This window comes from Sporothrix schenckii (assembly GCF_000961545.1).
Source record: "Sporothrix schenckii 1099-18 chromosome Unknown Cont47, whole genome shotgun sequence".
Taxonomy (NCBI): Eukaryota; Fungi; Ascomycota; class Sordariomycetes; order Ophiostomatales; family Ophiostomataceae; genus Sporothrix; species Sporothrix schenckii.
Window position 1 is genome coordinate 1,480,179 of NW_015971148.1, and position 17,029 is coordinate 1,497,207.

General features: G+C 52.9%; 4 protein-coding genes across 4 annotated transcripts; 1 reads left to right on the forward strand and 3 right to left on the reverse strand.

The window, feature by feature from the left end:
* Window positions 1–560: 560 nt before the first annotated feature.
* On the reverse strand, window positions 561–2,600 carry SPSK_03158 (uncharacterized protein; the record flags this gene model as incomplete). Its single annotated transcript, XM_016729999.1, has 1 exon — window positions 561–2,600. One exon carries the CDS (start codon window positions 2,598–2,600, stop codon window positions 561–563), a length of 2,040 nt encoding a protein of 679 aa, XP_016585051.1.
* A 2,217-nt stretch (window positions 2,601–4,817) lies between these two features.
* Window positions 4,818–5,090, forward strand: SPSK_03787 (uncharacterized protein; the record flags this gene model as incomplete). The annotated part of the gene is made up of 1 exon (XM_016730621.1): window positions 4,818–5,090. One exon carries the CDS (start codon window positions 4,818–4,820, stop codon window positions 5,088–5,090), a length of 273 nt encoding a protein of 90 aa, XP_016585052.1.
* Window positions 5,091–7,392: 2,302 nt separating this feature from the next.
* SPSK_03419 (glycoside hydrolase, family 16) lies at window positions 7,393–8,633 on the reverse strand (the record flags this gene model as incomplete). Its single annotated transcript, XM_016730257.1, has 2 exons — window positions 7,393–8,046; window positions 8,118–8,633. The coding sequence occupies 2 exons, from the start codon at window positions 8,631–8,633 to the stop codon at window positions 7,393–7,395; spliced, it is 1,170 nt and encodes a 389-aa protein (XP_016585053.1).
* A 4,670-nt stretch (window positions 8,634–13,303) lies between these two features.
* Window positions 13,304–15,912, reverse strand: SPSK_03058 (C2H2 finger domain protein; the record flags this gene model as incomplete). The annotated part of the gene is made up of 3 exons (XM_016729901.1): window positions 13,304–13,445; window positions 13,517–15,683; window positions 15,744–15,912. The coding sequence occupies 3 exons, from the start codon at window positions 15,910–15,912 to the stop codon at window positions 13,304–13,306; spliced, it is 2,478 nt and encodes an 825-aa protein (XP_016585054.1).
* Between the last annotated feature and the right edge of the window lie 1,117 nt (window positions 15,913–17,029).

The window sequence follows — 17,029 nt, forward strand, 5'->3', positions numbered from 1 at the left end:
AAATAAAATACCAAAACAACCAAAAGAGCCATAACCATTGCGAAATGAATCAACTCTGTTTGGGTTATGTCCATTATGTCCATATTTGTTTACTAGTGGAATCATTCAGTAATGCCTATAATGTGTTGAATTTCATGAGCCCATGTGCTCGAATCTATCTAATAGCGAAAGCTAATCAAGTATCTAAGGAAATAGGGGCTATGCTAGTTATGGTCCTCCACGTCTAAACTCCGATGTAAACAAAAGAAAGGAAATGAAAAAGGTATAAAAATGTGATCGTGAAACTAACTACAACAAAGACAAAAACGCTTGCGTAAAAAGGGGGCAGATCCACAAGGGCCAGCGCGGTGCTGAAATGCCAAAGAAGAGAAGAAACAGTGGTAAGTAGTATAAATATGTGCAGAACAAGTGAAAAGGTTCTGGGTGTTGGGAGAGGACTGCGGGATGAGGCTAGTAGTGAAGTGACGAGGGGAGATCAGGGTGTGTTATGTGTAGTGGGGCCTTGTGAAGTGTGTTTCGGGGGGGGGTTTGAGTGTGTGTATGTCACGGACATGTATACTCTAGGAGAGAGGAGCAGCACGGCTGCCGGTCAGCTCCTCCACCCAGCCGCTCATCGTGGCCACAGCCGAGGCCACCATGGGCGAGGCACCGGCACTGCCGCCCGCGGTGGCAGCGTAGGTAATGAGCACCACGGCAGCCGTGAGCACGGCACGAACCACCAGCGGACGGATCAGTATGGCTGCCACGGCCGAAGCGGCAGCGGACTTGACGACCGACGAGACGAACGAGGACATGCTGGCCGAGGCCGCCGTCACCGCCGGCGACGACGCGACACGGCTGCAGAACGCGCCGACAGGCTGGGCGATGCGGCGAGGCACGAGCGCCCAGACGGAACGGCCCATGCCACAGATGGCTGCCCACAAGTAGACGAGCGCCTGGTGCAGGAGCAGGGCGAAGCGCTTGGACAGGTCAGGTGCGGCAGTGGCTGCCGGGGCAGGAGGCAGGCCATTCTTGGTCGATATCAGCAGCTGCTGCTGCAGGCCCTTCTCCTGATCCACCGCAGCCTCGGCGGCGTGATCCCGGGCCTGAAGGAGCATCTTCTCGTCGACGTTGACGTCCGGGGCAGCCATGTTGAGGAACGGCGCCATGGTGGCCTGCTGCTGCTGCAAGGCCGTCTCGCTGGGCGGCGGCGAAGGCAGCGAGCGGCGGAAGTGCTGGCGGCCGCCGACGAGCTGGCGACCACGGCGGGCCATGTCGCGCAGGCGGATGGGGTTGGAGCGCGTGGCGTTGGAGGCCACAGCCGCGCCGCTCGCGCCGCCGCCGCCAATGTAGACGGTCAAAACATCGGGGGCACCGCTCGACACGGCACCAGACTGGTCTACACCGCCATTGGGCGCCACATCGTCGTAAGGGAAGGCGTAGCCGCGGCCGTCAAGGTTGGTGGCATGGACAATGCGCGAGTAGTGGTTGGTGACGGGGTTCTGGTAGTAGCTCGAAGGCGCTCCACTGGGCTGGCTGGCGCTGGTCAGCATCGTGCTGCGGTTGAAGGCAGCAGACAGGCGAGCCGTCAGGTTGCCCATCTCAGCTGTGTTGATGGCGTACGGGGCAAAGGCACCCGTGCTGCACGAGAAGATGTCGGCTGTGCTCGGCTTGGGGAACGTGCCCACGCCAGGAAACGTCAGGCCGCCAGAGCTGTCGACCTGGCCGGTGACGGTGCCCCATTGGGCCTGCGTGTCGACAGTGATCGGGGTCGACGTGTAGTGGGACCAGACCTGGTCGACGTAGGCGTCGAAGTAGTTGCGGAACAGCTTGTTGTTGAGGACCAGGCCGTTGTTGGGCGACAGCGCGCGGAGGAATCTGGTGCCCGCCGAGGGCGAGCTGACCTGGACAACCAGCTGGTCCCAGCCAGCACAGTCCACCTTTTGCTGTGCCTGCAGCGCCTCGCACACCAAGTCAAGACCGTTGGAGGGCATGCCCGCAACCGTCTGGACAGGTGTGCCGTCGGTGGATGTCAGCCGCATAGCGACGGGGATGCTGACAAAGTCCACGTAAGAGATGTTGGCGAAGAGCTGGAACGAGTTGAAAGTGAACTCGCTAAAGGCCCACCGCAGGCTGTAGTTGGGGTCGGACGGGTTGGAGACGGAGGGCTCGACCAGAGCGGCGCCCCTGGCGCCACGGTTCAGGCGGAATGTGAGCTCGGCATCCTGGCAGTACCAGATGCGGGCACCAGCCACCTGCGGGATGGTGACCGTCCGGACGCTGCCGGGGCCGCCAATCTGAATGGATACATTGGCCGCCAGAGGCGACAGGTCGGTCGGAGGGTTTTCCGGGTAGTAGGAGCTGACACCGTCGCTCCGAAGGAGCCAGACAGCGTTGTTTTTGTTGATGTCGAGGCCGGTGATGTAAGCATACAACGTGTTTGACGTGGTGTTGTTCTGCAGAGCAATCTTCATGGTCGGCGGCGTGCCCGAAGCCGACACGGGCGTAATCGACGGCGCAAAGGGCCCGTTGGTGCTGGTGGACGTTGAAGTAGGATCCGTGGGCGCCGCCAGGATGCCCGACTCGTTCTGATTACGAATGGAATCGTCAACAGTCGTCATGGTTGCGGTTGGGGTCGGTCCGACGTAAAAACGAATGTGCTGGTTTGGTGTCGTCAGTTGGGTGGATGAAAGGTCTCTCGAGCTATCAATGTCGTCTAAAGAGGCGGCAACACTGACAGATGGTGGTTTGAGAGTGAAAGAGCGAGTGATGAAGAGAGAGAGAGAGAGAACAAAACAAGAAAGAATCAAGTTACTTGAAAGAAGACAGCTCAAGGTCTATTTATCTTCGAAAAGTTCGCCTCGGGCAACAGAAACAGCTGCAAAAGTACGTCGATTTGAAGCAATACGGGATTTTGCCTCCTTCGCCTTTCCTCTCAATGCTACCAGCCACAGATAAATCTGAATTGAGGCTTGCGTGTCTTTTACCAGCTGCTTGGCAGAGAGTGACTGATCGGCCGAAGCGGACTGTCGTGTGTCCTTCCCGTTGTCTGGTATGCTGCTTGGCTGCTGGTGTCGTCAACTGTCGCTAGACAAGAGGTTGGTCGGCGCGATAGGGCGATTTTCACAATGTCAAAAGGCCCTTCGTATGGTCTATGCGGGGAGAATGTCTCGGGTGTCAGCTAATTGGAGGGCTGATGTGCGAGATCGTTCGTAGTATCGACAGAATGTGTGCCTTTGGCGGTGGTGCGGGAAGCTGGAATGCAATATGGCTGGAATGTGACTGGGACAAAATTCCAGGCACGGCTTCACAGCGGACGATATAAGAGGTGGATGGGGTCACAATGGCCCTTCAATAAATCGTCTGGAATGCTTCTAGTGCCGCTAATTAAAAAAGATGGCGATCAAGTGGCCCAGCAAAATCAGATAACGGGCATAAAAACGTGCGTGTGGCAGGAAAAAGAGAGCGTTGCGTGGTCTGAGTTTCCAGAACTGCACGAGCTGAGGTGTTGTCTCGGGAATGGAGATATCGAGTGGGCCGGGAAAATCTCGGAGCCGACGATAAGATAAAAATAGGGCAAAACAGGAAAGAAGGAGAGCAACTTGGACATATGACGACAAAACAGGTAAAACGAGAGGTTCACGACGGGTGTCTTGCAGAGACAACGACGATCAGGGTCTTAGCGATACGCAAGCGTTCGTCGACGAGGCTGAAGCGATTCAGGGTACGTCACCAGGTGACGACCAATGTAAGAGGATATAAAAAGGTAATGTTTAGAAAATGAGTGTCTCAAGTGACAAAAAGGAAGGACTGAATGGAAGTTGGTGAAAGTGATGGTATATGTGCTGAATGTCGTAACGCTTCAATACGGGAGTCGCATGCTCTCTTGATGCTCGAGACAGTCGACGAAAGCTGCTTTGTTATATAGGAAAACGAAAGAGAATCGGTCTATGCTGGCTGTGTCTAAACCTCACTCTGACTTTACCATGCCTGTCCCGGCACGAACAAAGTAAAGGTTCATGATGGCGCAAGCACAGCTGAATAGGGGACGCTGGTCCGGCAGACCCCGGCGAAGGATCACCATTTTGCTCCTGCGTGATGGACATCAACTTCCATCAAGAAGGGCCAGCACCGCAGAAAGACATGACCGCCGTACGTCCAGAGGGCGCAGAACATATGAGACGGCCCAAGGTAAAACGGGTCAAATGAGACACTTGAGAGTGGTATCTTGCGTCTCATGCACTCTCAAAGGACCACGTGGTAGGATTGGCGCTGAAGTGTAGTTCGGCGTCGCTGACAACGTGTGATTGATCCGGGCGATGGATGCGAAGGTGGTAGGGGGGAGAGACGAGACGAAAGAGAAGAGAAAGGCCAAGCCACCCTACCTTCGTGGAAAACTGGTATTGATACAACCTTATTTCGTAGAAAGAAAGAAAAAGCGACCGAGATGAGTTGAGATCATAAAAGGGGGTGGAGGGTGGAGCAGTGTAGATACCAGGGTCTCCTCCGAAAAAGATCGTCGTCAGGATGAAGGATGATGGTCGATGAAAGGTGTCGCGTAGGATTCGGGGAATTGCGCATCGGCTACTACGCATGCCTCTGTTGGCTCGTTAGAGCAGTGCAATTCTGCCTCCCGAGTAGAGGCCTTGCGTTGTCGACAATATCGCGAAATGCTGTCGAATACGTGTCTTTCGATTTTGCCTTGGCCAGTTTCTGCCGTCTTTCTCCCTTTGTAGGGGCTAGAGCACCAGGTAAGGTGACAAGACGGCAAGAAACCATAAAGACGTGGTGGGAGAGGTGACAAGGGATGATGCAGATCTTGCGATACAATCTGAAAGATGTCGACACAAAAAGGAAAGGACAACAGCCAGTCTGCCACTGGAATGTGGAGCCCCAGACAGACAGAGGCGCGACAGCTGATTTGCATGCCGTGGCCGAAAGTGCAAGTGCAATTGGCTATCTTTAGCGTGCAGGCGCAGGCCAACGGCAGCGGCGGTGGCTTCTGGTTCAGGTACCATTTCGGGAAGGCGTGCCATGCTCATAAAAAGAACGGAGATTGGAAGCTGCGATGCAAAGATATTAGCGCCGAGTCATTTACACGTCCCGAATAGGAAAGTGGAAAGCAGAAAATGCCCCAAGGAAGGCGCGATCGCCAAGACGGAGTAGATCATCGTCGCATCGCGGCGCAGTCTTTTCTGCAAACTCTGTTGTTCGGCGGACCCTGAATATGCCGTTATTCCCGTTCATTCGCTTGTATCTGCTCTTCTGCTTGTGATATTTTCACAAGACGTTTGTGACTGTGCCTCTGGTTATGCCCCGGTTGTGTCATGGTTGTTTCGCAGGCTAAGAGAATAAGGTGCCATAAAAACCAAAAACGTATATCATTGACTTGAAAGAGTGCCATCAAGGGATAGATTTACGTCGGCGAGGGACGATGAGGGGCGGGATAAGGCACACGTTGAGCTAAAAAAAGGTAATTAAAAATAAAGTTAGAACAAAAAAAGCTTGATGCAACACAAAAGGGGGATCATGACGATCTTGCAACGTACGACTTTTGAGAAATACCCTACCTACCTCTCCCACATGCAGAGAGACCGAGCGCCTCGAAAGATTCACCGACCGAGACGATCGATGTACCTAACGGAGAAAATGTGAAAATTACCAACGTGGGCGACCTGCTCGCGAAGAAAAGCATGAGCCGCAACATGGGATGATGGGCACCATGAGGACAAACTAGGCCGGGGAAGGCGGACTGGGGTCTAAGCTAAGTGAGGCCGGGGAAAGGCACACTTGGAGTCGAGAGAATGAACTAGTGTCTTTGGTTCCCTTCCCATGTTTGGCCCATTTTTTGTCGGGTTATGGACTCAGGAGATGCTCTGCGGCGCGTGAGGTGATTGGCACACACGCCGTCAAATGTAGCTGTTCCTGAACTTTGCAGGTCATATCGACCCAGTATCTTTATGGAGGGGGGGCAGTTGCTCGTGTGTAGAGTCTCTGTTGTATTTCTGGGGGCCACGAGCATTCGGTAGAATGCAACCCAAACCTGGCACCGTCCCCGAACCACATTCACAATGTATGAAGCGCACTTGTCAACTGCGAACCGGGTTCTCATCGTGCAGAACGGTGTTGCCATGCGTTTTGTTCGTTTTTCATCACGTCGTAGACCGTGACATGTGTCACCCGCCGCTTTTCCCCTCAAGTCATCTCTCGTAAAATCCAATCGGGCCGTGAGAGAAGATGGATGCAGACGGGAGAGGTGTAGAAGAGACAAGAAAGTAAAAATGGTAGAGAAGATTCAGGAAGGTGAAACCTGGGGTCGCACTAGCACGATATTTCGGCCTATTCGTTTGAACTCGAGCCGGCGACGACGACATGGGAAAAGATTGACGAGTGGCAGGCAGGGGTTGTTGAAGTACGAAGCAGTATCGCTTTTAAGTTATCCGCGAGGCTCCGCGGTCCTCTCGGAACAAGCCAGTCAGTTTGCAACTTTGTACGTCGTGCTACTGGCCAACATGGGACAACAAGAGGTAGACGCGGCCAATGACACTACACAGCCTTGTCGAGATTTGAAAGTTCCAACGCATGGTAACTAATAAAGAATATAAAACAAGAAGTGAAAAAGAAGAAGAAAATCATAAAATTCAAAGAGGGACGCAAAGCACAAGTGAACAGAGAAATAGAGGAAAGAGAAAACAAGAAAGAAGGAGAAAGTAAGGAAGTAAGGCACAGCGACACGCGACACAAAGTGATTGATAAGATACTCGCCGAGAGACATTTCCGCCTTGTGACTTGACACTTTGCTGCCATGTTGGATCTGAAGGTGCCGCTCATCATTCTCGCGGAACGTTGCATGCATCTGATTCGGCTTTATTTTTGGGTTTCCGAGAAAAGGGCCTAGGAGGGTAGCCGAAGGTCCGTCCTAGACACACATGTTGCTTTCGGTGTGGAGTTGTCACAACAGCATGAGAATAACGGCCGGCCGCGAGGATGGTTAACCTTTTCTGTGGCATGCTGTCGTGGAAAGGAAATCAGTATTAAAATATAAATCAAGAAAGCGGCCGTACCAAAACGATCCTTGGTAAACGTAGGCAATCACTCGCGCGAGAGACGAGAGAAACCAACCCAACAGACAATTCCAAATAATTGAAAAGAAATAACAAAGTATGTGCAGCCTAGGTTAAATCAAAATGGTGCTCCATCTCTAGCCAAATTAGCCAAGTACCAAATCCCAAAAATTCAAACAAAGAAAGGGTCCCAAACAGAGCCAAGGACCCAAGAAAGAAACAAGAAGAAATGAGAAACTGTAGACGCCCAGCTTTTGTTATATACGCGGATCCTTCGATCTGGCCAGGGAGACCTTTTGTCGGCTTACTGGAAACACCCGCTCCCTGCCAATATCTCGCGCTTCCCGCATTACCATATATTGAGCTCCCAGCCAACAATAGCAAAGACGATGGCAAACACTGGCCAAAGGACAGTCGCTGCAGTTGTTATCCTGCCACTGTTTTTCTGGCCAGAAACTGTCTGGTTGTTGGTCATGTTGTTTTGAGACGTAAAGAACCAACCTGCCGGAGTCGTGTTTGTCGCCGTCGAGTCGGGAATGGTACACACGGCACCCGGTGCGCTGGGATCGCGGCATCGGAGGCTCCAGTCTTGCTGGCGCTGGGGCAAGGACGAATTGAAGTAGGCCTTGACGTACGAGACAGTTGTAACAGCATCTTCCGTCGGTGGTCCGGCCGACCATAGCGGGTTCCCATTGCTCCACTGTTGCAGGACAAGATGGCCTGCGTGGGTCGGTACAGCATCACTGTCCATTTCGGCGAGGAGCTCGCTGTCGGCGTAAAAATAGACGCTGCCCGGTAGAAAATCGATGCGGTACTCGTGGAAGTCTGCGGTGGGGTCGAACGGAAGGTTGACTTTAAGAAAGGTCGGGGTGCCTTGGGCGTCGAATCCATCCTCGGCTGCCTCGCGGGACTGCAGCACAAGGTTGACGGGATACGTGTTGTTGGACGCGTTGTACTCTTTGGACAAAAACTCCATGTCGATCTCTTGCGTGTCGTTGAAATACTAACAGCAACAGATGTCAGTAAGGCACTGACTTACCTGCGCCCATATCCCATTGTCATAGTTATACATACCCAGAAGAACGCGGAACAGGTTCCAGAAACGTTGGTTAGTTTCATGCCTGCACGGAAGCTTCCGTACAGAATATCCGTCCGGTTGGTGTCGATCTCGGACACGGGCACCATACCAGCGACGATATTGGCCTTCACAGTCAAGTCCAAACCCGCAGGTTGGCCGTTCTTGGCTTGCCCATCCTCGACCTGACCGTTCGGGTCCGGTTGTGTCCGCATGTTTTCGATGGCGTACATCTCTCCATAGCTGCCGCGGTCCTTCTCGCTTGTCACATTGAAAGCTTGCCGCACCCAATCGGTGTTTGTCGAAATGTTGTCAAGGTGCGCAAAATCCGTTTCGATCAAGTCGGTAAAGGCCTGCACATCACCGTCGATTACCGTCGAATATCCACACTCACAATCGGCCGCAGCAGGGCAAGCGAATCCGAAAAGCAGGATCCCGCCAACAACGGCGGAGATGGACCACGCACTTCCGGTGAAGCTAGGAAAGGAGAAACGTCGACGAAGAGCCATTGTCATTTTGAAGGAAGGGTCACATCCATAAGAGGTGCTTTCCTACACCTGTGAAGTCTGTTTGTTTGAGGATGTCGTTTTCGTGTATCGATGGCAACCAGATGGAAACGCTCTGCAAGCCCCTGGAATCTGCACGGGGATATCACAAGGCCACGAGCGCGCCCGGACGAGTCTGCTGGATACGGTTGGGCGAATGTCGTTTGTGTCCTCCGTATACGAGGTCGAGGTGCCACAAGCAAAACGCTGAATTAATAGGATGGGTAATTGTGCTGCTGTACCAAATCTAGATAAATCGGATTTGTCCAAGGTTAAGGTGGACTGAGCAACAGTCGGACAGTGGGTAAACGAACGAGATAATGAATGAATGTGCAATAAAATCTCGCTTTTGGGGTTGTGAATGTGCGGGAAACGTGGAGACAAGGAGTGGATGAGTGAATCGCAAACAGTGAACTGCCCAAGCTGAACGAGAGTTAAACACAAGGTGTCTGGGTGGAACACAAATAAGAAACACAGATAACGATCTTGAACGACAGTAACGAAATGTAAGGAAAGATAAAAAGAAGAAAAGTGCAAGAAGAGGGTGGGGAAATAAGAAAGAAGTACGGAGCAGTGAATGACAGACGAGCTGGTGACAAAAGTGAAGGTGAGGAGGACCAAACGGACGAAGTGCTCAAAAAAGCTCCGCCTCGCAAAGCAAAGGAAGGGAAAGCAACGACTGCGCCGCACGAGAAGATACAAGAGAGAAATTCAGCGATGCTATGACAGAGAATAACAAATAATGAAAGCGAAACAGACAGAAGTCTGGACCTGAAGGAGTCAAATGGCACCGAACGATGACGGGTGACGAGGTGGGAAGTAGGGGCGTGAAGGAAAACGGCTGACCGCAGGCCGAAAGGGGGTGAGGCAGATGGTGTCTATTCCTCTCCTTTTCAGTACCCCGTCCGTAGTTGTTTCTCCTCCTTTCCTCTCTGCACTCTGTGGCTCCGTGTTCTGGCCTCTCCCCTTTTGCTGTTTGGCTCGACAGTCGTACAGATTGTGTCACACAGGACTATCGGTTGGTGAGGGCTCAGAAATACGATAGCTGACAGTGGTAAACAACGCCCCCTCAGTCTTGTCGACAAAGGTTCTCATTTAAGTAAACAGAGAGGACGACGGTAAGATCCTGACTCTATCAATGCCGTGCTGGTCAGCTAACATTCACTTGCCCGGAAAGTAAAGTAAAAAAAGCACGCATAAAAACAGCGAAAAGAATGGAGGACACAAGGCCAGCGGAGGTTAGAAGCCGATGGAGGATGCCACTGAGGACTCACTTCAATGTCTTCTTCCAATGCATCAAACGCCACCAACGTGCAAGGGTATTTAGCATCTCCTGCCACGCGATCTGGAAGGATTTCACCAGAGACCAATTGAAAGCAGAACTTGCGGAACAGGATTAGCAATGATACACTCGCAGATAACCTGGATTAATGTTGAGACGGCCAAAAGCGGAGCCTCCGGCCCAGAAGAAGAATAGGCACGGGGGTGTCGAAGAGATCCGGTTTGGGTGTGGATTCGAATGTATCGACGCGTCGGATGAGGGAGTGTCGATAAGGATGTTGGTGACAGGAAACAGGGAGAGGGACTGCGGACGGCCAAGAGGAGACACTTCCAAATAGGGGAGGGGGCAAAACACGATTCGCCGCGTATGAGGAAGGCACGATCTAGAATACGAAGGTCTTTCCCTTTCTGAACACATTACGCACCGGGCCGCTCTTTCCTATTTGAGAGAAAGTAGCTTCGAGGCGCACTGATAGCTGGCAAGGTCCATTTTCGGAAAGAGCAAAGGAGGACGTCGATGCCATGCCCAGTGAAACAGCGATGCTTTTATACGGACCGAATGGACGAGCCAAAGGGACAAGTGGAGGAATCGTGGAGGGCAAACAGCGGCACTCCAAAGCGAGTCTCGGACTGCCTACGACGGGCATCACCATGATCTCTTTTATCTGACATCAAAGAGGAGACGAGGGAAAACGAGATAAGCATTTAGGCCGCGAATACGACAAAAAACACTGCACACCCTCAAAGTAAAATAAAATGAGACACGAGTGCGAAATTGAGCAGGCAAGAGAAAGTAGCACAGACGGAAAAACAAGACGGGTGGCCGCAGATACGTGCGTGAACGTTCTACTGCACCAAATAAGTCGATCTCGCCTATGGTAAGAAATCGGCGAGAGGGAAAATAGAGGCCACGCGGAATTTGAACCTTACTGTCGTACCCAAATGTCGAGGCAGCTTTATTTGGCTCATGCGGCTCACTTGACATGGTCTACTTTTTAGCTCACGCCCTCTCTGATGCTCCTCCGTGATGTGCTTCCAGGCTGGCCAAGAAGAAAGTTGTGCGAATTGAGGCTGGATATAGGAATTTCGTCTCCGGTCACATGGCTTTGGAAGGACCATTCAAAGAGGCACAGTGGAAGAAAAAGAAGGGCGTGTGCGGTAGTAGTTGTGTCCGTTGGTCCCAGTGGCGTGTCTCCCATACTCATTCCACTCCCTCTCTTAAAAGAAAGAAGCAAGACCGAGGGGATGGACAGCGATTGGCTGTGCAGAGTTTGGCATTCGTCAACCATTTTCAATGACGCATTGAGGACGGGCGGGCTCGATTTATATTGCACTTTATTTAGTCGAGTGTCGTATACTGAAGCGTTCCTGGCTCTGATTGCGTTTCCAATTTGACGACACGGGACGGGCGGGTGAGATTAAAGAAAAACCTATTTTTTTTTGTCTTCTTGTCATTCTCATTTTGGCAAAGGAAGGTCGTTTGCATTATTCCGTCTTTGAAGGCGGCTCTCGGTGCTGCATGGCCGTGCACTTTACCCGGGCGTCGATCATCGTTTTGCGTTGGGACAGAAACTGGCGGCGACAAATGTGACGTACGGCGGTATGCTGGACTACATACAGTCCAAGGCGAGCAAACTATATTAATAAAGCTCAACGGTATACGAAATGGCCGATGCATTCTCCAGGGCCTCTTCACAACGGACGCGTAAAAGGGTGCTATGAATAAGCCATAGCATGAGCATAGCACCATAAACAGTGTTGATGCTATGCTATTCGATTGCCTATAATCTCATGCGATTTCACTCTTAACCTTATTTTGATTTTCATCCACACCCTCTATGTCCGGGGAATCTCAGAAGCCAGACGATCGTGAGATGTATTATGCAAATAAGAGGAGAGTGCAATCGTACGAAATTCTCCGAGAACATCATATTCCACCTCTGGCATTGGCGGAACGAGTCGAACCTTGATAGAGTTGACGCAGAGAAAGCGGTGCAGCCCTGGGGATATCAGTTTGAGGAGGGAAGTATGTTTGATTGAATTGCTATGGGATGCTGAAAACGTGGGATAACAGAGTACAAAATAATCACTAGAAACGGTTAAGGAGGACGTGCATGAGGACAAAAGAAACAGAACAAAAACGTAAACATCGCTGGATACTGACTAGACTCGCTCATCGTACTGACTTCCCCTTCTTGTGTACTTTTTGGTTCTGCGACCTATTTTACCTTTTTGTTTTCAACTTTTTTTTGCAAGGCATCACCAACATTGTTTCTTATTGTGCAACAGCGTCTTCACGAAATTCCAAAAAAAACTAATGGAGAAAAGACAAACAAAACTTTGCATAACTAATAACGAGAATGAATCTTGCGGAAAAAGTAAACATAGGAAATGTAACAGAAAGCGACGAATATAAAAGAAGTTGAAAGACAATCTGTATATCGAACAAGGTATCGGGAGGGAGAGAGGTGGGTGATAATGGGACAAGTAGAGAGAAAAGAGTAGTAGAGTGGGTATGAGAAGAACAAGAAAATGAGAAGAGAAGGAGCAGTTGGCATGTTGGTGTTTCTGTGGGAGTGCGGCCAGTAAGACTCGCAAAACACAACGTCCAGCATTAAAACGGAGGCACCTCTCTCTGGCCCCAGGCGGTGAGGATGAGGGAGCATGCCATAGCTAGTAAAACAAGAATGTAAAAAAGACAAAAGAGAGATAAGGAAATTCCTCCATATGGACCAGCCAACAAAAAAAAAGTCCGTGAAGCAGATATTAGTTTTATGTGACGTCTTGTTCTGTTTTTGTGTTGTTCAAAACATGACCCCGTCCTTTTTCTCGATCGCCGAGAAAAGTATAATAAACCAATGTGTGCCCCCAACCCTGCCCTTATATTAGTTGCCAGGTGACCATCGACCCATCCAAATTGTATAGGCCCGCTTGATGCAAAGAAAATGAGAGGAACTGAAAAGCAAAGCGCAGAAGAAACAGCAGACAGAAATCAAAGACCCAAGAACAAAACCAAGCAAGAAAGCAAAAAGCAAAAAGCAAAACGCGATATAGGAAATGTGTGACAAAGGAGATATAAATCGACAAGAGAGCAATAAGAGAAACGTAATATGAAATGAAGAGCAAAACGAGACAGAACAGTGGAAAGGAAAATCCAAAAAAAAGAAAAAGGAAACTTCCACGTGACCGCCGTCTGTCCTTCGCCCGCGCCGAAAATCCTTGGAACCGGTAATGAAATGATTGTGACATAGGAAATGCATTGTGTATAGGGGTGGTAGGAGATGGGCACGAAAAGGTACCCAGCGCCCCAAAACGAGTGTCAAGAAGTGGGTGGCAACGGCGAGGGAAACGACCTCTGATTAGTAGAGAACGCTGTCTTCGTCGGCACCCTGCGAGGTCATGGACGGGGTTGTTGCGCCACTAGAAGCCTCAATGTCGTCCACGTAACCCACGAGGGCCTGAGAGTGAAGTCGGAACGATTCGCCCATGAGTCTCGTGATGCTATTGAAAGTTAGTTCATGTCGTCGAAATCCGAGAAAGGTCTATAAGGGCGCCAAAAAAAGAATACATACCCCCAAACAACAACCTCGTCGAGCATGGAGCCCCAGAGACGTGCGACAATGGAGCTGAGCTGCGTGGCAAACGCCTCCTCCACATCCTGCTCGAACAGCTGGCGGACCTTTTCGTACATCTTCAGCTCGTCCTGGGTCGCTGCCTCTTCGTCGTGTTCCAGACGATACAGCCAAAGACTGAGGATGATCATCAGATCCATGCCGCACAGCGGGTGCTCGATGCTCCAGTTGGTGGGCGAGGTGCGCGCCACCCAGCGGACGCCCTGGGCGACCGCCGTCTCGATGCATTCGTAGCACTCTTGGATGACCTTGAGCATCTCGCCGGAGCGCTTGACCTTGTCGCGGGCGTTGGACATGGCCGCTGCCACCTCGTACGAGTCGTGGTAGCGGAGCGCCTCCTGCACCGTCTTGAGGTCGACCTCGAGACGGGCCCGGGCGCTGCGGCACATGGCGCGGGCGTTGAACGTCAACGGGTGGCCCTTGTGGGGCGCGCTCAGCGGCACCGCCGAGGCCTCGGGCTCGCAGAGCTCGAGGGATTTCTCCCACGTCTCGAGAGCCAGACGAAGCTTGTATTCGGTGACGACATCCTGCAGAGCCTCCGGGCTGCGCTTGTGGTACCAGACCTCGAGGAAGAGGGCGTTGATCATGACGCGAGTCGCAAAGGCACTGTACTTGATCGTCTCGCCCTGGAACAGGTTGTCATGCGCCTCCATAAAGGTGGCCGTCTGCGACGCCTTCAGCTGCTCCTGCCACGCGGCTTCGTCAATCACGTTGAGGTTCCACATCGCCTCCGTGGACGGCAGCTGCAAGTCCTCGAACTCGTTGAAGCCGATGGCCGGCGTGTAGTTGAAGGACATGGTCAGCAGACCGAAGAAGATGTAGACGGCGTAGTAGGTGCGGCGGCAGCCCTCGTCCTCAACCCACTCAGACCGCGTGGGCGCACGGCCCTCACGGCCTTCCTGGCGCAGCTTCAGCTCGTAGCGGTTGCCAGCGACCATGTTGGCGAGAAGGCTCTTGATGGAGCAAGCCCACTCGAGGCCCTTGGGGTCGCCGCTCCAGCTGGCGAAGACCATGTTGAGCAGCGAGCTCTGCATGGTCCACAGCGGGCACTTGCGCGAGCTAAAGTTCTCCTTGTGCTGTAGGAACTGGTTGACCATGACCTTGGAGCCGATGTGCAGAATGTACGCCTGCTCGAGGTCGAAAGCGTACAGGGCGCCGATGGACAGCACCGCAAGCAGAAGCGGGGGCGATGTCTGCGTGGGGCTGAACGACGCCGGGTTCAGGAACGGCAGGTGATGGTGGAACAGGCCGAAGTAGGTCGACAGGTAGCGGTTAATGGACGAGATGTTGGGCACCCGGAAGCCCTCGGGGATGGCATGCTCCGTGTCACCGTTGCGGATGTTGTCCAGAATGACATTGCGTTCGTCGTCGTTGTTGACCTGCGGGACCTTGAAGCCAGCCGGGGTGGGGGGCGGCTCGACCGGCGTGCGTGGACGCTCCGTCTGGTAGACCGATGCAGCGACGGGGGCTTCGAGTGGGTTAGCCTTGTGGGGATCGGCATGGTTCGTCTTGGCGGGGTGCAGGTACATACGATGCATGCTGTGGCCGCTGAGGGAGGGCAGCGGCGTGGCCAGAGGCTGGCTGGCGTTGGCAACGGTAAAGGACGGGGTTTCAAAAGCACCGGATGCGCTGGACGCAATGGAGTGCGACTTGGAGTCGGACTGGGCCATGAACGAGTCCCACTGGGGAATGGCAATGGCGCCGGACGGGTACGTGACGGCGGGCTCCATCATGTTGGCGCCATTCTGGGGGAAAGGCGGGATGCCATTTGCGTTCTCATAGGGACTGCTGCTGGAGGAGCGGGCAGCGGCAGTGGCTTTGTGATGCAAGTCAGCCACAAGCATAGCAGCGGTTTCGACGTCAAAAATACCTTCGCTGCTCGCTTCCAGTTGCTCGATGGCAGCCGTGTCAATGGAGGCGATGGTGGATTTGGACGGGCCGGAGACGGCACGCGCTTTGGCCACACCGCCACCACGACGCTTGCCGTCGCTGTGCAGAGGGACGCCGCCATCCTTGGCGTGGACAGTACGGTCGTGACGAAGGAGAAGATCACGGCGCACAAATGTACTTCTACACTTCATGCACTTGAAGGGTCTCTCTTTGGTATCTAGAGGATGTTAATGGTTGCACGTGTGAAAAAGGCAGATCATCTCCCAAAAGTACTTACGCGAACGTTCGTGACGGCTGCGGTGCTCACTTCTGCTGAATGCGCGGTTGCAGAACTGGCACTTGTACTTCCTCTCCGGGGCGGCGGAGGGTTTCCGAGCGGTTGGGGTTGCGGCGGCCGGCGCGGACGGCGCGGTGGTTGGCATGACGGCTACACTTGCGCCCGGCATGGTTGTCGGCTGCTGTTGCTTGATTGTTTGGCGTTGATTTGTGGAGTGTTATTTTCGTCAGGCGATGGAAGAGTGTGTTCTCTTTCCGTTTGTTTTTACACTTTGCTTTGCTCTGATCTCAACGGACAACGGTTTGACGGCGGACGACGGCGGCGGCGTTGTCGACAATGCAAACGACAACGACGGCGGCAGACAGCAACAACGGCAGTGGGCGACGGGCAAGTGTCGGAAGCCGGAAAATAGTCCCTCTCAGAAACGATAGTTGAAATCGCCCCCCAACACCTCTCTCGCACACGCGCTCCCGTGGGATTTAAAGGGTGTCTTTGGGACTTTGTTGGACGTTGTAGTTCATTTGCAGCGGTATCCGGGTCATAGGAAGAATAGATAGGGGGGTTGGATGGGAGATGGGAGGGGTGTCCTGGCCGGGGCGAAGCTGGAAAAGGGGCAACGATGACTGTGGCCCGGTGAATGTTGGCACGATGCAGATGGCAAGACGGGTCGAGCTACGTGAGAGCAGGACCTGTCTTTGACGAAAAGTTGAAGAAGATGTAGATACGGGTTGGGGATCAGCAGTCAAACAACCGAAGTTTGTGCTGTGGCGAAAAGGACGGTGACAACGAGTTCGATGCGCGCACGCGTTGGAAGAGTGTTGACGAGAAAGTCGAAAGTGGGCGTTGATGATGGAGATGCTGGATTGGAAGGGGAGAGGAGAGAGGAAAGAGGAAGGAACGTAAAAGGGAAGGAGAAGAGGAAGAGGGGTGAATGGGAGGGAATTTTTTCTGGAAGGAGAAATGGAGGGGAGGTGGGAAAGAGCAGCAAGCAAGACAGAGAGGGAGCGGCGTGCGCAAAGGGTGGGTGGAGGGGAATGGCAAGAGCGATGGAGTTGCAGGGCAGGTGGGCTGGTCGGTGTGGGAGGGCGACTCTGGGCGCTCAACTGAGGAACAACGCACAGGGGAGGAGCGAGGGGGGCAACGGTTAGCGGGGGAGTCGTTATTACGGGCTCGCCTTGGGGGAGGAAGCTTTGCTGGGGGCGGCTTGGTGCGAGAGAGGAGGGGGTGTGAGGGGGAGGCGACAAGTTGTCGTAGAATGGCATGAGCAACTGGCAGCGGGGGTCTAT